The sequence below is a fragment of the Jaculus jaculus genome, chromosome 2 (assembly GCF_020740685.1).
Source record: "Jaculus jaculus isolate mJacJac1 chromosome 2, mJacJac1.mat.Y.cur, whole genome shotgun sequence".
In the NCBI taxonomy this organism is placed as follows: domain Eukaryota; kingdom Metazoa; phylum Chordata; class Mammalia; order Rodentia; family Dipodidae; genus Jaculus; species Jaculus jaculus.
This window is the reverse complement of record NC_059103.1, coordinates 38907529-38932476: the sequence shown is the minus strand read 5'-3', so window position 1 is coordinate 38932476 and position 24948 is coordinate 38907529. Positions and strand designations below refer to the sequence as shown.

At 43.7% G+C, this 24948-nt stretch overlaps 1 protein-coding gene and 1 pseudogene across 2 annotated transcripts in view; both read left to right on the top strand.

Moving 5' to 3' along the window:
* Positions 1-7238: 7238 nt before the first annotated feature.
* The window catches only part of Elac1 (elaC ribonuclease Z 1), a 28424-nt gene continuing 10714 nt past the window's right edge, over positions 7239-24948 (top strand). Inside the window, exons 1-2 of one of the 2 annotated variants that reach the window (XM_045144398.1) lie at positions 7239-7293; positions 14179-14343. In XM_045144398.1, coding sequence (XP_045000333.1) covers positions 14187-14343 — 157 coding nt within the window. In that variant the 5' untranslated portion in view covers positions 7239-7293; positions 14179-14186. Of the gene's footprint in view, positions 7294-7484; positions 7832-14178; positions 14344-24948 lie in introns of those variants that run through there. The other variant, XM_045144397.1, reaches the window with a different exon arrangement.
* On the top strand, positions 19541-20960 carry LOC105944696 (annotated as a pseudogene).

The window sequence follows — 24948 nt, the reverse complement described above, 5'->3', positions numbered from 1 at the left end:
TGTGCCTCTGGCTTTACACGGGTACTGGGAAATTGAACGCAGGTCATTCAGCTTTGTAAGCTAGTGCCTTTAACCACTGAGTCATCTCACCAACCCTAAAAATACTTTTATATATATATATATATAATTTTATTTATTTATTTGAGAGTGACAGACACAGAGAGAAAGACAGATAGAGGAAGAGAGAATGGGTGCGCCAGGGCTTCCAGCCTCTGCAAACGAACTCCAGACGCATGCGCCCCCTTGTGCATCTGGCTAATGTGGGACCTGGGGAACCGAGCTTCGAACCGGGATCCTTAGGCTTCACAGGCAAGCGCTTAACCACTAAGCCATCTCTCCGGCCCCTAAAAATATTTTTTTAAAGCAAATGTGAACTTAAAGCACACTAAGATATAAGTTGTCCAAATTCCAAAGTTTGACAGCATAACTGGGGATAAGGTTCCAAAGAAAAATAAGTGCTCTTATAAATTGCTAATAAATGAAATAATAAAGGGCACAACTTCCATGAAGGAAATCTTAGCAATATCTAAGAAAATTATGTATAAGTGTGTACATGTGTGTCTGAGGTAGGGTCTCGCTGAAGTTGACCTGGAATTTGTCTCAGGCTGGCCTCAAGCCCATAGCAATCCTCTTACCTCAGCCTCTTGAGTGCTGTGTGTATTCTTTTTTTTTTTTTCCTTTTTCTTTCCTTCCCTTCCCTTTCTCTCTCTCTCTTTCTCTCTCTCTTTCTTTCTTTCTTTCTTTCTTTCTTTCTTTCTTTCTTTCTTTCTTTCTTTCTTTCTTTCTTTCTTTTTGCAAGCTAGAGTCTCACTCTAGCCTAGACTTACCTGGAATTCTCTATGTAGACTCAGGGTGGCCTTGAACTCATAGTGATCCTCCCACCTCTGCCTCCTGAGTGCTGGGATTAAAGGTGTACACCACCATGACTTGCTTGTTTTTGTTTTTGTTTTTAATTTTGTTGATTTTCATTTATTTATTTGAGAGCTACAGATAGAGGGAGAAAGAGACGGAGAGAGAGAGAATGGGCACACCAGGGCCTCCAGCCACTGCAAATGAACTCCAGATGCGTGCAGCCCCTTATGCATCTGGCTAACGTGGGTCCTGGGGAATGGAGCCTCAAACCAGGGTCCTTAGGCTTCACAGGCAAGCGCTTAACCACTAAGCCATATCTCCAGCCCCTGACTTGTTTTTTGTTTTGTTTTGAAGTAGGACCTTACTCTAGCCCAGGCTGACCTGGAACTCTGTAGCTCAGGCTGGCCTCATATTCACAGGGATCCTTCTACCTCAGCCTCTGGAGTGCTGATATCAAAGATGTATGCCACTATGCCAGCTCATATTGTTTTAGCAAAGCAAAAACAAAATAAAATTGGAACGAGCTCAATACACTGAATATACTGTAATATACAGTGGGCAAGTACTAGATAACTATAAAAAGTAACAAGGTGAGCCAGGCATGGTGGCGCATGTCTTTAATCCCAGCGATTGGGAGGCAGATATAGGAGGATTGCCATGAATTCGAGGCCACCCTGAAACTTTGTAGTGAATTCCAGGTCAGCCTGGGCTAGAGAGAGACCCTACCTTGGAGAAAAAAAAAAAAAAAAGTAACAAGGGGGCTGAGGAGATTGCTCAGTGGTTAAAATACTTGCCTGCCAAGCCTAAGTACCTGAGTTTGGTTCCCTAGTACCCATTTAATGTCAGATACACAAGGTGGCACATGCGTCTGGAGTTCATTTGCAGTGGCTGGAGACTCTGGCATGCCCATATTCCCTCTCTCTTTTTCTCTATCTCTCTGCCTTTTTCTCTCTCACCCTCAAATAAATAAATAAAATGATTTTTTTTTTTTAAGTAACAAGGAAGACTTACTGACATAGGGCTGAGACAACCAAAGCTGTGTGCTGCTTGGAACTTCCCTCACCCACCACCACCCCACCAAAAAAAGAATTTGCTCTTCATGGGCTGGAGAGATGGCTCAGGAGTTAGATGTTTGCCTATAAAGCCCAACGACCTGGGTTTGATTCACATAGAACCTGACACACGAAGCGGCACCTGCCTCTGGAGTTTGTCTGTGGTGGCTTGAGACCCTGCTATGCCCATGCTGCCTCTCTTTCTCTACCCCTCTCTCTGTCTCCAAACAAATAAATTAAAAAAACAAAAAAGACTTTCTGCTTAGATGCAAGGCATGCACCTTCACTGGTGTCTGCTCTGTTTTTGTGCACGTTTGAATTACCATTGAGGGCCACTCTCTTTTAGCCTAAAGTTTTGTATTCTAGGAGGTATGTCTGCTAGCAAAAAATTCCACTTTTGTTTGGCTTGGAAAGTATTTTGTCTTCATTTAAAATTCCGGGTCAGCCTGGGCTACAGTGAGACCCTACCTCAAAAAAAGAAAATAGCTGGGTGTGGTGGCGCATGCCTTTAATCCCAGCACTTGGGAAGCAGAGGTAGGATAATCACTATGAGTTCCAAGATATCCTGAGATTACATAGTGAATTCCAGGTCAGCCTGGGCTAGAATGAGACCTTACCTTGAAAAACCAAAAAATACATATATTCAAATTTGTGTGTTTGAGAGCAGGAGAGAATGGGCACACCAGGGCCACTGCAAACGAACTCCAGATGCATGTGCCACTTTGTACATCTGACTGTGTGGGTACTGGGGAATCAAACCTAGGCTAACAAGCTTTGAAAGCAAGTGCCATCTCCCCAGCCCTTGCCTTCATTTGTTAAAAATATTTTTTATTTTTTTGTTTATTTATTTGGGAGCGACAGACAGACAGAGAGAGAAAGAGGCAGAGAGAGAGAGAGAGAGAGAGAGAGAATGGGCGTGCCAGGGCTTCCAGCCACTGCAAACGAACTCCAGATGTGTGCACCCCCTTGTGCATCTGACTAATGTGGGTCCTGGGAATCAAGCCTCGAACCAGGGTCCTTAGGCTTCACAGGCAAGCGCCTAACCGCTAAGCCATCTCTCCAGCCCTTGCCTTCATTTTAAAAAGGTAGCGTTGCTGGACTTAGGGCTCACAGCTGACAGCTTTGGTTGTTGCTGTTTACTCTTTGAGTGCTTTGCATGTGCTGTCCCACTGCCTCCTAGTTTCCACTGTCTCACTAAGAAGTCATTTGTTTATCTTATTGTTACTGTTTAGGAGGTGACTGGTTGTCTTTGCCTTTCTGCACTTGAACTTCTGGATGTACAAATTATTGCTTTTCAATAAATTTTGGGAGCTTTTCAGCCATAATTTCTTTTAAATAATTTTTGTCTCTGCCCTCCTAATATGCCTCCTAAACAATGTTGGGATATGTAACAAGTGACCCATGTTCCTCTGAGAATCTATTCATTTTTATTCATTCATTTGTTTCCTTTTTTTCTTTTTTTGATTTTTTTTTCGAGGTAGGGTCTCATTCTAGCCCAGGCTGACCTGGAATTCACTAGTCTCAGGGTGGGCTCAAACTCACAGTGTTACTCCTATCTCTGCCTCCCAAGTGCTGGGATTAAAGGCATGTGCCACCACACCTGGCTTTCATTCATTTTTATAAATTATTATTCTTGTTTATCTTTAATTTCATTATTAATTTAAGAGAGATGGGGGGAGAGAAGGATGCGAATAGAGAATGGGCACACCAGGGCCTCTAGCCACTGCAACCAAACTCCAGATGCATGCGCTACTTTGTGCATCTGGCTTATGTGGGTACTGGGGAATTGAACCTGGAACCTTAGGCATTGCAGGCAAGTGCGTTAACAGCTAAGCCATTTCTCCAGCCCTCATTTTCTTTTTTCCGAGGTAGGCTCTCACTCTAGCCCAGGCTGACCTGGAATTCACTATATAGTCTCAGGGTGGCCTCAAACTCATGGCAATCCTCCTACCTCTGCCTCCCAAGTGCTGGGATTAAAGGCGTGCACCACCGCATCTGGCTTCCTTTTTTTAAAACTTATTTGTAAGGAGAGGGGGTGGGGGGAATGGGTGCACCAAGGCCTCTAGCCACTGCAAAGTAACTCCAGTTACATGCACCACTTTGTGCAACTGGCTTTACATGGCTCTTGGGGAATTGAACCTGGGTTCTTTGACTTTGCAGGCAAGCACCTTAACTGCTGAGCCATCTCTCCAGCCCTCTTCATTTTCATTCATTCTTTTGTCTCTCAGCTGAAGTTCTATTTCTTTCTTATTGGTTTTATAGTATAAATTATACTAGTAAATTGTCACGTGCTGTTTAAGCTTATTGAGAAGTAACTCTAAAGACAGTGTACTCCTCCTCTCCATCTAAGTATGTTTTTCTTATGTCCTCTAAGATAGACTGGTCCCCTATGACAAGGAGAACAACAAATAACCCAAGAGTTTAAAAAAAAATTGCACCCTGAGAACAGCTAGAAAGGAAACCATTTCCTGGACTGTGTTTACGCTCCAAGGTCTCTTTCCACTGCAAACAAACTCCAGACACACGTGCTGTTGATGTAGGATATGTGGGTCCAGGGGCAGATAATGCAGATCCCAGGCCTGTGAACCCCAACTTTTTAGTTCTTGTCTGATTTAGCACATAACTGAAATGGATCCCAAGAAGGGTAGGTTATAAATTATGAAGTTTATTGTAAGGGGAATTAGGATCTAGGGATTAGGCTAGCTGGAAGACTCAAGCTAGAAGGGAATTCTCCTCTTTGCCCAGCTGGAAAGGGAGAGGGAAGATGGGTAAAACCTATGGGGAAAAACCTGTAGAGAAGGCACATATGCCCACAGGTCAAAGGCAAAACATGGGAGCCCAGGCCAAAAGATTCAGAAGAGGCACATGCACACACATGTGGGAAGCAAAGCATGAGGGTGCCAGCCCCTCACGTCCACTCTGAAGCAGGATAGGAGAAAGCTAGCTTCTTGTAGTCACTTTCAGTCAGGGATTGAAGCTCAAAAAGAACCATTGGATGCCACCCCACATATCACCTGACCTTGACACAAGAACAGAACGCCTGGCAAAAGTGAAACTCCTGTCTGATCAGACTGCTCCACAGCGCCCCCTGCTGCCACAGTCTAACACGCTCTCTAAATAAAAATGGTTCAGGGGGGCTGGCTCTGAGAGCCACCCATGAAATTTACCAGCCAATCAGGTTTCCCCCTTACATACCTAATCTGGTGCTATAAAGGCTGTGGCCTTCCATTCCCTCTCCCCCTCTCCTCTCTTCTCCTCTTCTCTCTTCTGGCTTTACCCTAGGTGTGTGTGGGTCTTTCCACCTCTTACCCTGTGGTTCTCAGACACAAGTTAGTTAGGTTGGGTGGGAGTCGGAGAGCATAATACTGTTTCTTGGTCTGGGGAAACTCTTCTGTTTACCTCTGCTTTATAGTTTGGGGTAACTTCTCACTTTAATTACATGTATGATGATTCTCCTCTGGTCTCTGAATCTACCACATAACATATTTTCCTTATACTCTATGATCTACCACATGGGTGCTCTCTCTAACTCTAAGCCTGTTACCTGTGTAACTACTCTAAGCTCAGGGTAACTATGAGTGTAACTCTCTTCATTACCCATTTCTCTTCTGAATTGATTGATCTCTGCTTTATTTTCACTCTTCAGGAACGCACATGGCAAATGCCATGTGTGTTCGGTTCTGAGTCTCTCTCTCTATATATATACATCTAAGTTCTACTTTCCATGTGTTTGCAATTCTGTACTAGTTTTTTTCTAAAGACCTCAGTTTCTCTTAACTGAACCTAATAAACTATGCTGTGTTTTCCACATAAGAACATGTTTCCTACTTTCCACATGTTTAGGTTCCCTCCCTAAACCCCAATCTCACTTAAATATTCCCCACAGTTTATGATTTCCCCCAAATAAACTTAATGATTCACCATTTATCTTTCTTGACTCCATCTTTATTATTAAAGGTAGGACAGAACCCAAAACTTGGGGTTCATACATTCTTGGAGACCCCTCCTGAACCCCCAAATCCTGTATCAATACAGGGAGTCAGGAAAGGCTAAGAGGTGTGATAGTAAAGGGCTCAGAGCTTAAAGAGAGATCATATATGTAACAAAGTGAAAAGGCATCCAGAAACAAAACCCATGTAGGAAGCAAGTAGGAAAATAATCACGCAAAGGGGGAGAGAGAGGCTTATACACTGGTGTTCAGGCAGAACCCCCAGACTGAAGGAGGAACAGGTATAAAAGAGATTATACACGTGCCAGGCCCATAGACATCTGATTAGGATGACCCTTGCCATTAGACTCGGGTGTTTAAGGGAGAGACCTGATTGGCTAGTGGACCTAAAAAGCTAATTCAGGAGAGTCAGCCCATCCGGGTGTGCTAGGCTGAGGAAGAAGCGGAAAGAGCTGTGACTGAGGAATTGCTTTTAGCCGTTTTTTGTTGTTGTTTTTTTTAAGCTATTTATTTGCAAGGAGAGAGAGAGAGAATGAGTGCACCAGGACCGCTGGCCAGTGCAAACAATGTCCAGATGCATGTGCCACTTTGCATCTGGTTTTATGTGGTTACTGGGGAATAGAACCTGGGTTGTTAGGCTTTGCAGGCAAGCACCTTAACGGTTGAGGAACCTCTCCAGACCACTTTTAGCCATCTTGAATGAGACTGGGTCAGATGTGAGTTCTAGTTGCCAGGGCAGACAATGTGCTGTGCATGTTCTCTTTGGGCCTCTGTCCTTGGCTGACTGCCTATAGAAAGCCATCCTTTTCCTTCACGAATTTGGTGAACTGGTGTGCTGGGAATTGCAACTGCGCCAACAGGCATTGCAAGGAAGCACCTTTAACCACTGAGCCCATCTCTCCACTCCCAACTTCGGATTTTAGACAAATGCTTCAGGGCATCCTTCCAACAACAGACTGAAATGGGGCAGTGGCTCTGGACCATACACGGTCAGGCTGATGCCCAAGTCATCTTCCATTCCCAGTTTCCTGCCCTTCCTGCTTAAGGTCCCCTAAAGTTAAATTTTTACGTTCTAGTTGAAAGAAAGATTAATCCCACACAAAGTCTAAAACGGCACAGACAAATCGATGGGGAAAACAAAACCAGTTATCGAGGAGTTTTGGTGTGGCCGCTGGAGTCGTCCCACGTGCTGGCAGCTCCTCGAGAAAGAGGCGGGGGCGCCATCGCCAGGCCCCTGCCGCCGGGAGCCCGTCGGGGAGGCCGGAGCCGCGCCGGGGCGGGGGCGGAACCACCGAGTGCTGACCTCCGGCGCGCCCTAGAGCGGCCGCGCGGGCCCGCAGGGGCGCACTTCCGGCCGCCGCGCCGCCGCCCGCGCGCCGCCGGGCCCCGGAGCAGTGCGGCCCGCGCGGCCCTCGGCTCTGCCCGGGCCTCGGGGAGAGGGTGAGTGGGGCCGGGCGCCGGAGGGGGGCGGGCGCGCAGCCTCGGGGCCCGGGCTCGGCCCGGCGCGAGGAACCAGAGCCCCGGAGCGCCGCCAAGAGAGGCCGCGCCCTGTTCGGAGCCCGGGCCGGAGCCCGGCCGCCCTCCCTGCCCGCCGCGAGGCCGACGCGGTGCTGTAGGTGGCCGGGGCCTGGCCCGAGCCGGCTGTGCTTGGTCACCCACTGCGCCACCCGGGCCACGGTTCCTTCGGCGCTATCATGGAGGGCGGCAGCGTGTCCTGCTCCCGCCACCGGCCTGCTGCGGCTCTGCCTGGAAACAGCAGCGCCAGGTCTCGACCCGGCAGCCATTAGAGTGACTTAGCGAGCCCCCGGTGCCGAGGTCCCGCGGTCACCAGATGGTGGTGAGCCGCTGTCCGGCCCGCAGGTCCAAGTGATAACGGTACTGTCACCACGACTCAAACGTGCACTTCCTCCAACGTGCATCCCAACCTTGAGAAAGCAAGCAGCTGCTTTTTGTCCAAGAAGACAGGGACCTGAATCTGGTTTGTTCACTTTAAGCTGTAATACCGCTAATGGTGCATGTTGCTTAAATAAATGAACTTTTGGTCACTTCTTAACCTAGTGGGAGGGCTTTGATCTGTTTTTAAGCTTTTTATTATGACAACTTTCGATCATACACGAAAAACAAAGAACATGTTGGATTCCCAACCAATGATCACTCTTGTTTCATCTGTGACCCTGTTTACCACTAGATTATTTTTAAAACAGATCCAAAACGTACCATTCCACCTGCTAAATACTTGTTCATGATTATAAGACATGCTAACTGATATAAATCCATTTTCAACCCAACCAGCCTGTCCTCTTATGTTATCTAGTGTCTACATTTCCCCAATTGTTCCCTGCTGCTCCCCTTATCAGTTTGTCCAAATCAGGACACAAACGCGCTACACACATTACAGATGGGTGATAGTTGTTGTCTCTTCCATTCTTAATCCCCTCTCTCATTTTTTTTCTTGTATTTTTCTTGTTGAAAAACCATATAACGTGTCCAGTTATTTCATGCAAGCTGTGTTGCCTTTTCTGTCCCTGTGAAACTCTTCAATAAACTGGTATTTAGATCTACAGGCCTTTTCAAGTTCTGATTCTTTTGGGCAAGAAAACCTTATGGAAGCTTGCTGTGTATTTCATATTGCATTATGAAGAATTAGACAGAACCTAGCCTCTCTTCATGGACCTTTTCTGTACAGATCGCTCATGAAGGTAGCTAAATAATTGGCCAAAGAATCACACAAGGATGCCAGCTAGTAGATGCAGGAGAGACTTCTTACCTTGTGGCAACCCCTAATGAAATAATGAATCTTGGCAGTGGTCATGAATAGATGTTAACATGAGAAGAGACAGTCTAGATAATGTGTGGATCCTGATGGAAGTACCTCACAGCCCCATATAAAGTGTATTTGGAGCCATGGTATAAGGCTGGGGTATAGATGAGTCAAGGTCGCCCATGGTGAAAAACTAAGCTGTGTGAGTACTGTGTGGCCGTGCTTCATACTTATGTCTCCTTTGGTATGTGTTTGCAAGTTTTCCTTTTCTTTGTTGTTTCATGACAAGGCCTGTGGAGCTCAGGCTGGCCTCAAACTCAGCCCTGCCTCAGTGTCCTTGAGAGCTGGGACTACAGGTGTGTACCACCACATACACTTCTTTTATGGAAACTTCTTTTATGACACTTTATTTGCATATATTAATTATTCACAATCATGGGTTTCATTTTGGCATTTCCATACATACATAATTGTTTTTTCATACTTGCTCCCACAGTTTCTTCTCAGCCAGTCCCTCTTCATTTTTTTTGTCTTCTTTTCTTGTACACACAGAGTATTCGGTTTTCTTACAGGAGAATGGCTGAAGGGTCACTTTACCACTGAAGAAAATGTCTGTCCCTCCCCCAGTAGCCATTAACTGCCTGTAGATCCTTGAGGAAGGATATAGGCTTAGTGATATTCTCCACCAGGCACCCTTAACTGTATAAAAGTCCTCAGGCAATGGAGGAACTCACAAGGCCCTCCCCCTTCCATGAGAAAAAAACTTTTAATTTTATTTTTTTGGTTTTTCGAGGTAGGGTCTCAATCTAGCCCAGGCTGACCTGGAATTCAGTCTGTATTGTCAGGGTGGCCTCCAACTCATAGCAATCCTCCTACCTCTGCCTCCCAAGTGCTGGGATTAAAGGCGTGCACCACCATGCCCGGCCCATGAGAGAATTTTGATGGGCCCACTCATGTGCAAGTCATATAATGATAGTCACAGCTACTTTTGAGTTCATGAATGCAATAGCCATGTCATGTCCTGAAGAAAGCATGCCAGAACACTCCACCCTTCTTTCCAGCTCTTACATTCTTTCTGCCTCATCTTTAGCAGTGTCCCCTGAGCTGTGGAGGGGCTGATATAGATGACCCATTTAGGGCTCAGCTTTCAGAAGTCATTTATTCTCAGCACTTTGATGATGCTTGAGCCTCACATGTTTCTCAGAATTTCCTGTTAAATTGTTCTGGATGGTACCTAGTCACTGATACATTTTGGAAGCTCTCCAGATGATTCTGATATGCTTCCAGTCTTCCCCACCCCTGGTCTGGATCCATTATATGTTAGGGGTTGTGAAATGGTTGTGCACAGTGGAGGTGGAGAGTCCAGTTCTGTTAACTTGACTCACAGCTAAGTTTGCGTACACATATCTAGTTTTTGTTCATCTTTTTTTTAAAAAATTACATATGCTGGGCGTGGTGGCACATGCCTTTAATCCCAGCACTTGGGAGGCAAAGGTAGGAGGATCACTGAGAGTTCGAGGCCACCCTGAGACTACATAGTGAATTCTAGGTCAGCCTGGACCAGCGTGAGACCTTACTTTGAAAAACCAAAAAAAAAAAAAAAAAATTATGGAAGAGAATGGGCATGCCAGGGCCTGTAGTCACTACAAATAAACTCCAGACCCGTGCCTTACCTTGTGTATCTGGCTTTATATGGGTACTGGAGAGTCAAACCTAGGTTCTTAGGCTTTGCAGCCAGGTGCCTTAACCACTGAGCTAGCTCTCCATCCCTCTTTTCTATTTTTAAAATTTTATTTATTTATTTGCATGTGTGTGTTTGTGTCTCTGTGTGTTTTGGGGGCAACAGGGTCTCTTACTGCTGTAGATGAATGCCATATGCTTATACCACTTTTTGTGTCTGGCTTTACATAGGAGCTGGGGAATTAAACTTTGGTCAATAAGCTTTGCAAGCAGTACCTTTAACCACTGAGCCATCTCCCCAGCCTGTTCTTTTCTGTTTTTAATGTGTGTGATGTGCATACATGTATGCTTACTTGTGTGTGGGTACATATGTGCAGGTGGGTGTGCACACATTATATGTGTGTGAAGACCAAAGGTAGGCATCAAGTGTCTTGATCTCTGTCCATCTTATTTAAAAAAAATATTTTATTTATTTATTTGAGGGAGAGACAGAGAAAGAGGCAGATAAACAGAGAAAATGGGTGCACCAGGGCCTCTAGCCACTGCATAAGAATTCCAGACACCTGCACCATCCTGTACATCTGGTTTACATGGGTACTGGGGAATTGAGCCTCGGTACTTAGGCTTTGCAGGTAAGTACCTTAACTGTTAAGCCATCTTTCCAGCCCTCCACCATTGGGTGGCGGTGGTTTTCAAGGTAGTGTCTCATTCTAGTCCAGGCTGACCTGGAATTCATATGTCATCTCAGGGTAGCCTTGAACTCATGGCAATCCTCCTACCTCTGCCTCCCAAGTGCTGGGATTAAAGGCATGCACCACCATGCCTGGCTCCTCCATCTTACTTTTTTTTTTTTTCTTTTTTGAGCCAGGGTCTGCCACTGAACTCAGACTTCGTCAACTCAGCTAGACTAGCTAGCCAGCAATAGCCAGGGATCCTCCTGTATCTACCTCCCAGCACTTGGAGTAACAGGTGCCATCACATCCACTTTTTGTGGGGATGCTAGAGATTCTAATTCAGGTCCTCCTTCTGGCATGGGAAGCTATTTACTAACTGAGCTGTCTCAGCTCATTTAATCTTTTTCTTTAAATTATAACACTGTACGGGCAAGGCAGACAGAAATGAGAATGTATTTTTCCTCGGTTCTAATCAAAACTGCAAATATATCTATTTCTATCAATTTCTGTCTCCCAGTTTTTTAGTAGAAAGGTAAGGATCATGTTTAATAATTATGTTTTTTATTCTTTCTGCATTTTACTAGCCTTTAAGTTTCAACTTTCTACGTATTACTCTCACCTTTTGCAAACTGCATTGCAGTAGGGAAACCTCTGCAAATTAATCTACTGCATCATCAGAGGAAGGCTTGATCTTGGAGGTAAAAGTGTGGAGTAACACATAGAAATTACACCAACAGAAACCTCAAGGCTTGGGATAAGATGTGCCCTACTACTTTGTACACCGTGGGGGTGTGGGACAAACAGAGTGGGGAACTGACTTTCCCAAGATGAAAAGGAAGACTAAATACACTTAGAAAAGTATGTTTGGCCTTCCTATACTTTTTGTTTTTTTGAGGTAGTCTTGCTATAGCCCTGGTTGACCTGGAATTCACTATAGTTTCGGGGTAGCCTCAAACTCATGGCAATCCTGCTACCTCTGCTTTCTGGGTGCTGGGATTAAAGGGGTGCACCACTGTGCCTGGCTAGTACCTTTTTTAAAAAATCACTATTAAATATAAAACAGTGCTCATTGCAACTGAAAATAATACAAAGATTTAAGCTATTGGAATTCTCCTGTCTGCCCTTCCCCATCATTCTAATCATTTAAGAGATTAACACTATTATGTAAGTGTAGGGGTCAGGTCATGAAGTTTGTTTGCAGCAGCTGGAGGTCCTGATGCGCCCATTCTCTAGCTGCCTCCCTCCCCCCCTCAAATAAATAAATAGTATGTAAAAAGTAAAAACTGTAAGTTGAGCTGGATGTAGGGGTGTACATCTTTAATCTTAATATTGAGGAGGCTAAGGTAGGAGAATCACCATGAGTTCAAGGCCACCTGGGGCCACAGAGTGAGTCAGCATGGACTGGAGTAAAACTCTGCCTCAAGAAACAAACCAAATAAATGGCAGCAACAACAAAGCTACAGTTGAGGAGTTGGGGTGTTAGCTCAATGGTAGAATGCTTTCCTGACATGCACTAGGCCCTGGGTTTGACTCCTGACACTGCAAACAAACAAACAAAAAAAAACATTGTAGCTGAATTCCAACTATATGACATAGGCATATTATGAACATAGTAAATAGATAGTGATATTATAGAAAGAAGAGAAGGCACGTTTTTAGGGAAGCAAAACTACCTGTATGATGGAGACAAAATGGACATTATGTGGATCTGGGGATATAGCTTTGGGGTAGCATACTTGGCTGGCATGTTTAAGCCCTGGACTTGGTCTCTAGTACCTCTGACACACAAATGTCATTATACATTGGTCATTTATACATAACATATACTACACAGGTGAGCTAGACTTCAGTTGTAACAGGATATCAATACTGGCTCAATAGAAACAAATTTACCAGACTAGTTCATGAAACTGGGAAGTGATGGTTGAGTCTATACGAACTCTCTATTCTTTCCATACAACTTCTTTAAAGTCCAAATGAACACTAACCAACAGTTCTAACGGAAGTTTTAGCCAGGAGATGGTATTTGGTCATGTCTACCAAGTGTTGTCCATAGTGATCAGCCCTTCCCTGAAGCATCATGACTCTATATGATATGGATCATTCATAGCAATGCTCAGCAAATGGTATACTCCCCTCAGTGACAGGGGTCATGACTGGTAACAGGACTCTGATTTTGGTTTTAATTTCAGTGCTGAGGACCAAACACTCATGCATATGAGGCAAGAGCTCTGCCACTGACCTACCCTCCTGGAACTTACTCTGTGGCCCCACGCTGGCCTCAAACTCTTGGTGACCCTCCTACCTTAGTCTCCTGAGTGCTGAGATTAAAGATGTGCACCACTATATCCAGCTCAAGTGTAGTTTATTTTTATTTTTTAAATATTCTGTTTATTTGAGAGAGAGAGAGAGAGAGAGAGAGAGAGAGAGAGAGAGAGAGAGAGAGGCAGCTAGAAAGAAAGAGAGAATGGGTGCACCAGGGCCTCCAGCCACTGCAAACAAACTTCAGATACATGCATCACTTCGTGCATCTGGCTTATGTGGGTACTGGGGAATCAAACCTGGGGCCTTAGGTTTCAGAGGAAGTGCCCCAACTATTTAGCCATCTCTCTAGCCCCTCAACTGTAATTTTTAATTGATGAGATATAGGTGTGTGTGTGTGTGTGTACACAGAGTTATATAAGATTTGGTGATGTGTAGTTTTAACCAGTTAAGAATTATAATGAGAGCTTGGGTGTGGCTCAATGGTAGAGTACTTGACTTGCATATTGGATTTCATCCCTAGCACTATTTAAAAAACAAAACAGGGCTGGCAGGGTGACTTAGCATTAAGGCACTTGCCCTGCAAAGCCAAAGGATCCAGATTTGATTCCCCAGTACCCACATAAAGCCAGATGCACAAGGTGGCACATGTGTCTAGAGTTCTTTTGCAGAAGCTGGAGACCGTGTTGGGCTCATTCTGTCTTTCTCTGTGCCTAGACCCCCCATAAGTAAATAAAATATTTAAAATAAAACAAAGCACCAAATCATTATAACCAAAAATAAATAGGGATTGAAGCTATGGCTCTGTTGAAAGGCAAATATGAGGACCTGGGTTTAACCCCAGCTCCAGAAATCAACAAATAGCATTACATAAATAACAGTAAACCTCACGTGAGCGTTTTTGGTACAGTGGTGTGAAGTAACCCCCAGGTGATCTTTCTGTTGCAGAGTGGAAGATGTCTATGGATGTGACATTTCTTGGGACAGGCGCAGCATATCCATCCCCTACCCGAGGTGCCTCTGCAGTTGTCCTTCGGTGTGAGGGCGAGTGCTGGCTCTTTGATTGTGGGGAGGGAACACAGACCCAGCTTATGAAAAGCCAGCTGAAAGCAGGTTAGTGTGCATGCAACTTTCTTATGAAGATTGTCTTTTGATGTACTTTATCTGTGTGGTTGTCCTGGGCCAGCTCAGAAACAGCCCTGATCCCACTGCAGTGCTAAGAGCTCTGACCAGCCTTGGAAGAAGACGTGCAGGCACCCAGCCATCCCTGTTGAACGTTTGCTTTTCACTCATCCTGTAAGTGTTGAGCGCAAGGGTTTATGAAGGCTGGGGTGTGCAAGACAGGAAGAGATGCAGTAGGTACAACAGATGGACCCTGGCCTAGAGAGGGACCAGCGGATATGTTTATCAGAAGGCAATTGTTAGAACACAAAGAGCAGTAGGTTTTCAGAGGGGGGAGATGTTCTTTTCCCCCTGAGATTATCAGTGTGGACATCCCAGACAAGCTGACCTGTGAGTTGTTGAGGGAGAAAGAATAATTTGCTGGCTTGGGGAGAAGGGACATTAGCCAGAGGGAATGGAGTAAGCCAAGTCCGGACCCCTGGGAAGCTGGGGTCCTGTGGTGAAAAGTCCCTGCCTAGATCCAGTCAGACCTGAGTGTTCTAGGCTTGTGACCTTGGTAGATCTACAGTCTTAAATTATAATTTCCTCAACTCAAAAATGGGGATACAGACTCTGCCTACAAGGGACATTATAAGCCAGGTGTTTTGTTTATTTTTATTTATTGATTTGAGAGTGACAGACAGACAGAGACAGAGGCAGAGAGAGAGAATGAAGGGGCGTGTGAGGGTCTCCAGCCATTGCAAATGAACTCCAGATGCATGTGCCCCCTTGTGCATTGGGCTAACATGGGTCCTGGGGAATCAAGCCTTGAACCAGGGTCCTTAGGCTTCACAGGCAAGCGCTTAATGGCTAAGCCATCTCTCCAGCCCAAGCCAGGTGTTTTAGTACACGGGGAGCAGAGGCAGGAGGATTGGAAATTCAAGATAAGCCTAGCTATGTAGTGAGATACTGCCTCACAAAAAGATGAATTCTTATGAAAATTATATATAATCATTCCTTCTCTGTGTAGCTACCTCTTAATCATCAGTTAAGTCTTAGCTCAAAGGCTATCTCCTCAGTGGGTTTTCTGAAATTCCTGGGTTATATATCCCCTCCCTCACCCCAGTAATTCCGTTATTTCTTCCTATTTTTATTGACTTCTCAGCATCATCAGACTGTGGAACTAGTTATTTACATAGTTTCTGTGCTGTCCACCTCATGTATAAGGAAAGCCCAGTGATCACTTCTGTACCTGGTAGACTCCTAATAAATATCTACTCAGTGTGAATAGATCAGACATTTAGTACCTCCCACTTTGTAGGTCTTATTTGTTTATGAATGAGAGCTAAAAAGAGAAAGAATATGGGTGTACCAGGGCTTCTAGTCACTGAAAATGAACTCCAGATGCATGTGCCACCTTGTGCATTTGGCTTACATGGGTACTGAGAAATTAAACCTGGGTCCTTAGGCTTTGAATTCAAGCTACCTTAACCTCTAAGCTATCTCTCCAGGTCTTTTTTTCTTCTTTTCTCAAAGTAAGGATTTGCTCTAGCCCAGGCTGTCCTGGAATTCACTATGTAGTTTCAGGGTGACCTTGAACATATTACATTCTTTCTATCTCTGTTTCCCAAGTGCTGGGATTAAAGGCATGTACCACCACACCCTGCTGCCTCAGGTACTTTTTTGTAATTGTTTTATTTCTTTGAAAGCAGAGAGAGAGATGCAGAGAACAGATGCAAACAGAATGAATGGGTACACAAGGGCTTGTAGCCACTGCCAACAAATATCAGATACAATATGCCACCTTTATGCATTTGGCATTATGTGGGTACTGGAGAACTGAACCTAGGTCATTAGGCTGTGCAGACAAGCGCCTTAACCACTGAACTATCTCACCAATCCCCAGGTCTTTTTTTTTTTTTTTTTTTTTTTTTTTTTGAGGTAGGGACTCGCTCTAGCCCAGGCTAACCTGGAAATCACTATCTAATCTCAAGGGTGGCCTTGAACTCACAGCCATCCTCCTACCTCTGCCTCTGGAGTGCTGGGATTAAAGGCATGTGCCATCATGCCCAGCTTCTCCAGGTCTTTTTTAAAATTTTTTTTTTATTTTTATTTATTTATTTGAGAGCAACAGAGAGAGAAAAAGGCAGATAGAGAGAGAGAGGGAGAATGGGCGCGCTAGGGCCTCCAGCCACTACAAACGAACTCCAGACGCGTGTGCCCCCTTGTGCATCTGGCTAATGTGGGTCCTGGGGAATCGAGCCTTGAACCTGGGTCCTTAGGCTTCACAGGCAAGCACTTAACCGCTAAGCCATCTCTCCAGCCCCTCCAGGTCTTTTTTAAAAATAATTTTATTTATTTATTTGCAAACAGGGAGAGATATAGAGAAGATAGACAGAGAGAGTGGTCATGCCAGAGCCGTCAGCTGCTGCAAACAAACTCCAAATGCATGTGTCACTCTGTGCATCTGGCTTTACATGGGTACTGGAGAATAGAATCCAGGTCATTATGCTTTGCAAGCAAGTACCTTAGCCACTAAGCCTTTTCTCCAGCCCCTTTTGAGGTCTTTTTTAAAGCTAAGCCATCACTCCAGCCCCTCTTCAGGTCTCTTTTCTAAGCAAGGACCTTTAACCACTGAGCCATCTCTTCAGCCCCAGTTTTTTTTTTTAAACTTATTTATTTATTTGCAAGTGGTAGGTGGGGCACACCAGGGCCTCTTGCCACTGCAAATGGCCTCCAGATACATATGTCACTTTGTGCATCTGGTGCTATGTGGGCACTGGGGAATTGAACTTGGGCCTTTAGACTTTGTAGGCAAGCATCTTGAATGGCTGAACCATCTCTCCAACCCATATGTTTTAGGTCTTGGTAAATAGTATTTGCTCTTGTTATTCCTATAGTCCTATAGTATTTGCTCTTGATGACTAAGAGAAGATATTTCTAGTTTTAGTGTCCATGGGTCAGTGGCAGCAAGTCATCAGTTATGTAATATGATAAGCAGAATAATGGAAGTGTTTATCAAGTGCTTTGAGAGCGTTGGTGTTACAAGGTAGGGTCTCACTCTAGCCCAGGCTGACCTGGAATTTACTATGTAGTCTCAGGGTGGCCTCAAACTTATGGCAATCCTCCTACCTGTGCCTCCTAAGTGCTGGCTGGGATAAAAGGTGTGCGCCACCATGCCCAGCTACCTTCCTTCTTTTCTCCGTGATAGAGTCTCATGTCATACTCTCTGGCCTGAACCTCTGATTCTCTTACTTCCACTTCCCTTGTGCTGGACTTACAGGCATAACACTGGGTTTTATGTCATGCTGTGTTTTGTACATGCTTACACTTTACCAACTAAGCTATATTTGCAGCCCCCATAGTTATCTTCCCTGTACATATAGATATGGCGGTGGTATGGAGCTGTGGTGTGCGTGTGTGTGTGTGTGTGTGTGTGTGTGTATGTATGTATGTATGTATGTGTGTGTAATTTTGCATAAGTGGAATCACACAAATACTTGACATGAGGTTTTTTGTTGTTGTTGTTTGGTTGTTTTTGAGGTCGAATCTCTAGGCCAGGCTGACCTGGAACTCACTCTGTAGCCCCAGGCTGGCTTCAAACTCATGATGATCTACCTCAGCCTCCTGAACGCTGAGATTAAAAGTGCCTGGCCTTATGGACTATTTATTTATTTTTTGGATTTTCGAGGTAGGGTCTTACTCTGGCCCAGGCTGACCTGAAATTCACTATGTAGTTTCAGGTTGGCCTCGAACTCATGGTGATCCTCCTACCTCTGTCTTCTGAGTGCTGGGATTAAAGGCATGTGCCACCTCACCCAGCTTTGAACTATTTTGAGAGCAACAGACAGAGAGAGAAAGAGGCAGATACAGAGAGAGAATGGGCGTGCCAGGGCCTCCAGCCACTGCAAATGAGCTCCAGATGCATGCGCCACCTTGTGCACCTGGCTTACGTGGCTACTGAGGAATCAAGCCTCAAACCGCGGTCCTTAGACTTCACAGGAAAGCGCTTAACCACTAAACCATCTATCCAGCTCCTATTTTTAAGTTATTTATTTATGTATTAGAGAGAAGGAAAGAGGAAGAGAAAGAGAATGAGTACACAAGGACCTCTAGCCACTGCAAACAAACTCCAGACACTTGTGCCACCTTGTGCATTTGGCTTTACATGGATATTGGGGAATCTAACCTGAGTCCATGGGATTTATAGGCAAGTACCTTAACTGATAAGCCATCTCTCCAACCCCATGAGCTACTTTTTTCAGCTGAACAGTATATATGTATCAGACACAGTAGATCTTCCCTCTTACAGTAAGTGTATCACTGTCATATTCCGAGGATGCTCAGTATTGCTGTCCATGGGCCACACTCCTTCACCACTTCCATGATCTTAGGGAAAGAACAAGTGTGATTTCACTCTTCATCTCATAGCTTCCTCATAAATTTGGTCACCATTCTGAAATTTCTTTCTTTCTTTTGTGTTTTGTTTTTGAGGTAGGGTCTTATTCTAGACCAGGCTGAGCACCTGGAATTCACTGTGTAGTCTCAGGCTAGTCTGGAACTCATGGTGATCCTCCTACCTCTGCCTCTTCTACCACACCTGGCTAAAATCAGGTTTCTTAAAAAATGCAATGTTTGGCTTCTTTGAACTGTGATAACTGTGGGAAGCAATTTGTCGTGTACTTCCTGTGCCTCGCTTGCTGTGGGGTCCCAGGCTCTTTTGGCATTCAGTTTTGGCTTTGTTCTGGAGTAGACAAGAAGGCACAGGAAGTCTGAGGTGACCTGAACACAGTGGCTGCTGTAATCCTTTTGTCTACAGGGCCCCTCAGGTCACACCAAGAGACTACTTGTCATCCAGGACAGAGGAAATTCAAGGGTTAGCCTTCCATTTGAATTTAAGAAACAGAAAAAAAAAATGTCTTAAAGAGAGGGCTGGGAATGTAGCTAGCTCCAGTGATTGAGAACTTGTAGTAGGTATAAGACCTTAGGTTCAGTGCCTAGCTTCACAATAGATGTGTGTATATATTCATTTAAATTTTTTAAAAATGAGGGACCTTGAGGGGCTTGGCCCCATGGTGTGCAGGTGCACACGCCTCCCTGGTGGGCAGGCAGGCAGGCCTCCTGGGCAGGCATGGGGAGGACTCTTCCCAGCATCCAATCAGTTAGGCTGCTGGAGCACAGTGGTGGAGCGGAGTGGGCTTTGGGTCGCATGACCCTTGCTGGGCAGGTCACTCACTATAAACAATACCCACTCAACACAAGCAAAGTTTATTCCTACTTTGAATGCCATAAGAAGAAGACAAAACTCCAAAGCAAGGAAGGTGAAATATGAGAAAACAGTATTTTATGGGTTGCAGTACATTTTTAATAAGTACTTAAAAGGCAAAGTAGTGACCAAAGAGAAAATCCAAGAGGCCAAAGAGGTGGACAGAGGATGTTTCCAGGATGATGTTTTCAATGAAAAGGGATGGAACTACATCTTGGGAAATATGATGGTCACCTTCCAACAGAAGTAAAGGCTATTCCTGAAGGAAAAGTTCACTTCACAATGGAAAACACAGATCTGGAGTGCTCCTGGCTTATGAATTGGATTAAGACTATTCTTGTTCAGTCCTGGTATCCAATCACAGTGGCCACAAATTCTAGAGAGCAGAAGAAAATGTTGGTCAAATACTTGTTAGAAACTTCTGGAAACTTAGATGGTCTAGAATACAAGTAACATGACTTTGGCTGTAGAGAATTCTCTTCACAAGAGACTGCTGGCATGGGGGCCTCTGCTCCCTTGGTTAACTTCAAAGGAACAGATACAATAGCAGGAATTTCTCTAATTAAGAAATATTATGGAATGAAAGATCCCATTCCAGGCTCTTCTATCCCAGCAGCAGAACATAGTACCATAATAGCGTGGGGAACGACCGTAAAAAACATGCTTTTGAACATGTAGTAACATAGTTTTCATCAGTGCCTGTGACTGCGACTGTGGTCAACAATAGCTATGACATTTGTAATGCATGTGAAAAAATATGGGGTAAAGATCTATGACATTCAATAGTATCAAGTAGCTCAGAGGCATCATTAATAATCAGACCCGATTCTGGAAATCTTTTTGACACTGTCTTAAAGGTTTTTAGTATTTTGGGTAAGAAGTTCCCTATTACTGAGAACTCAAAGGGCTACAAGTCGCTGCCACCTTATCTTAGAGTTTTTCAAGGGATGGAGTAGATATTAATAACTTACAAGAGGTTGTAGAGGGCATGAAACAGAGAAGGTGGAATATAGAGAATATTTCCTTCAGTTCTGGCAGAGCTGTGCTGCAAAAGTTAACAAGAGACCTGTTGAACTGCTCCTTCAAGTGTAGCTGTGTTGTGATCTATGGCCTTGGGGTTAATGTCTTCAAGGACCCAGTTACTGATCCCAACAAAAGGTCCAAAAGGAGCCACTTATCTTTACATAGGACTCTAGCAGGAAATTTTGTTATACTTGAGGAAGGAAAAGGAGACCTTGAGGAATATGGCTAAGATCTTCTCCATACTGTTTTCAAGAATGGAAAGGTGACAAAAAGCTATTCATTTGATGAAGTCAGAAAAAATGCACAGCTGAATATTGAGCTGGAAGTTGCACCTCATTAGGCTTTGTTGTAGGCCTGATCATTGTGTGTACTGTGTAAACATACATGCATGCACACTTCTGTACAACTGTGTATGTAATACATGTTTATTGTACATATGTGTGGGATTTCTTTGTGTTTTATGATACATTACAGCCAAATTATTTGTTGGTTTATGGACATACTGCCCTTTTAAGTTTTTTTTTTCTTTTTCTCAGTGTGATCTCAAATTAGGAAACACTTGTAACCAAGTAAAAGATTAATGCTATAAAAAAAAAAAAAAAGCTTCTTAGGGCCTTTTGCCAATAGATAGTAACTCAATCTGGTATTGATCTTTTCAGAAATAACAGAGCCAAGAAACTTTTATATATAACTAAAGATCTAAAGATTTGAATAAAACTACCATACTTGTTTTATGTTTATATTTAACTTGTATTTTTGTACAAATGACACTGTGTAAGATATCTTTAAAGTTTCAGTGATTTAACAGTCTCCTTCCAAATTTTCAAGATTTTTATGAGCACAGACTTTTAAGAAAATACTTGAAAAGTAAATTAACATTGCCTTTTTTCCATTAATCATGGCCTTAACAAAGTTATGGTATTGTACAATTTGAAAATTATGTCAGGACAAACCCCATAGAATTACTAACCTCACTGCTCTTATAGAATATGTATTAATCATTCCATATTAAAGAAAATAATGGTTCTTACTGGAGTGTCTAGGCACTATACAGTTATATACCTTGGTCATTGTATTGTACTAGTAAAATGCCAAATTTTTTTTTTCGATTAGTTATGTATATAGTGTATATGCAGCCATGATGGTACCATACATAGTTAGCCTTCTCCCTGTCATCCCCCCCCCCTGCAGATTGTGGGTGTTGCATTGTAAGGGTGGCTATCAGTTATGGGGGAGAGCAATGTCTCTGTGCATAATGATGACCCAACTTATGGCTCTAACAATCTTTCAGCCCCCCTCTTCTGCGACTTTCCCTGAGCCATGTTGGGTTCCTTTTAGGTCTGTTTCAGTGACGGGAGGTCTTGGGAGTCTCTCGGTCTCTGGATAACTGATTTGGTAGGAGTGGAGTGTTCTCTGTGTCTATCTCTTTCATCCTTGTGCTGGTACCAGGTTCACCAGGAAGCACCTCTTGCTTATTAGCCCACTAACTCTATGGCTTCAGTTGGTGCCCAGGTGAGGTGTGATGGGCTGATTCTCTCCCAAGGTTCTGTGTCCATCTGAAAAAGAGAAACAAATTCTCCAACAGAGAGTGAGGTCAGTGCAAGATACATGGATACCCATTATTAATTTAGAGAGAAGTTAGTAGGTGTAGGCCCTCTTGTAGCCCACTACTGATGGGAGCTTGATGTTTGGGAGCAGGCTTGTTTTTGTTTTTGGTTTTTAAATTTTTAAATTTTTCTTAACATTTTCCATGATTATAAAAAAAAAAATCCCATGGTAATTCCCTCCCTCCCCACCCCCACACTTTCCCCTTTGAAATTCCATTCTTCATCATATTACCTCCCCATTACAATCATTGTACTTACATATATACGGGGCTTGTTTTTTTTAATATTTTTTGTTTATTTATTTATTTGAGAGCAACAGACACAGAGAGAAAGACAGATAGAGGGAGAGAGAGAGAATGGGCACGCCAGGGCTTCCAGCCACTGCAAACGAACTCCAGACGCATGCGCCCCCTTGTGCATCTGGCTAATGTGGGACCTGGGGAACCAAGCCTTGAACCGGGGTCCTTAGGCTTCACAGGCAAGCGCTTAACCGCTAAGCCATCTCTCCAGCCCGGGGCTTGTTTTTTGATATGGTTCTGATTTGTTTTCCCATTCCAGGTATGGGTTCCATTCCACTGAGTGGATCCTTTAGCTAAATCAAGAGCAGTTGGTAACACACCATGGCTGTGTGCCACTGTTGCACTTATGTGAGCCTCACATCAGGTTGATTGCTGTTGAGTAGCTTAGACCACGACTTGTTTAGACAGATGTTGATCATTTCCCCAGGTGCTCATGTAACACCTTTTGGCACTAGACAAGCTAACTGTCTAGGGACTGACTCTCTTCCAGTTTCCAACCAGGTCACTCCATGTTCTGTCCCAATAGCATATGGTGTCTTCAGCAGTAGGGTCTTACCATTAATGTTTGGTGGGTCATCAAGTACTCTGACAGAATTCTGTCTTCTTTTGGGAAACCTTGTAGGTCTGTCCTATCAAGAGCTCATTGTGGATGTTACCCACATGCTAGTACTGGGAGTTACAGGTCAGTACCAAGGGAGAAGAAGGAAGAAAAATATAAGTAATATAAGAGAGAGAGAGAGAGAAACAGGAGAAGATTGAGGATAGTCTTTATCATACCCTCTCTAGGCCCCTGTGAATCAGGTATTCTCTTTAAGCACTTGATGAAGGTTCAAATTTTTAGTATGTATTTCAGGATGTAAGATTTTATGGTACCACTACCATATGGGTCCAGTTTTTTGTCCCTTCCCCCATCCTTACCCTTCCCTCCTGCCCCACCATCCTTATTGTCCAGTCCTCAAGATGTTTATTAGGTATGTCAACATCATGGGCAAATTCAGGTTAGGAGGCCACAGATGAATGAGACCATTCAATGAGTATCTTTCTGTGATTGGGTGAGTTTGCTGGGAATGATCTGTTCCAAGTTTGACCATTTTTCTACAAATTTCATTGTGTCATTTTTCCTTACTGCTGCATAGAATTCCAGCATGTAGATATACCACATCTTAGTTATCCATTTGTCTAATGATGGACATCTGGGTTGATTCCAACTCTTAGCTATTATAAGTTGAGTAGCTGTAAACATAGTTGAGCAAATATCTCTGAACTGAGGATTGGAGCTTTTAGGGTAAATGCCCAGTAAGGGAATAACTGGGTCTGTTGGTACCTCTATAGTCATCCTTTTTAGGAGTCTCTATATTTCTTTCCATAGTGGTTGTACCAGCTTGCATTCCCACCAACAGTGAATGAGGGTTCCTATTTCTTCACAACCTCGCCAGCATTTGTTGTCATTAGATTTTTTAATGTTTGCTATCCTTACTGGGGTAAGGTGGAATCTCATAGTTGTTTTAATTTGCATTTCCCTGATGATTAGGGATATTGAACATTTTCTTAAGTGTGTGTTTGCCATTTGTATTTCCTCCTCTGAGAACTCCCTGTGCAGTTCTCTGCCCCATTTTGTGAGTGGGTTGTTTGACTTTTTGATTGTTTAGGTTTTTGAGTTCTTTGTAGATTCTAGAAATTAGCCTCTGTCTGATTAGTGTCTGGCAAAGATTTTCTCCCATTCTTTGGGAAATCTTTTGGCTCTGCTTATTGTTTGTTTGTTCTTGAGATCCCAATGGTTGAGTAATTGTTTAATTTCCTGAGCTACTGGGATTTTGTTCAGGAAGTCTTTTCCCACTCCTGTATCATGGAAAGTTCCTCCTATTTTTTCTTCCAGTAGTAGCAGGGTTTCCAGTCTTATGTTGAGGTCTTTGATCCATTTGGACTTGATTTTTGTGCATGGTGAAATGGGTGGATCAAGTTTCATTTTTCTGCATATGGTTATCCAGTTTGTCCAGCACCATTTGTTGAAGATGCTGTCTTTTTCCAGTCCACATTGTTAGGGCCTTTGTCAAATATCAAGCATCTGTAGTTACTTGGCCCAATGTCTGGTCTCTTGATTCTATTCTATTAGTCTATGTTCCTGTTTTTATGCCAGTACCATGTTGTTTTTATTACTATGGCTTTGTAGTATAGCTTTAGATCAGGTATGGTGATACCTCCAGAGCCATTTCTTTTGCTGAGGATATGCTTGGATATCCGAGGCCTTCTGCCATTCCATATAAATTTTGAGATCATTTTTTCTGTCTCTGTGAAGAAAGATGTTGGGATTTTTATTGGTATTACATTAAATCTATATATTGCTTTTGATAAGATTGCCATTTTCACAATGTTAATTCTGCTTTTACAGTAGCATGGGAGGTCTTTCCATTTTCTCAAGTCC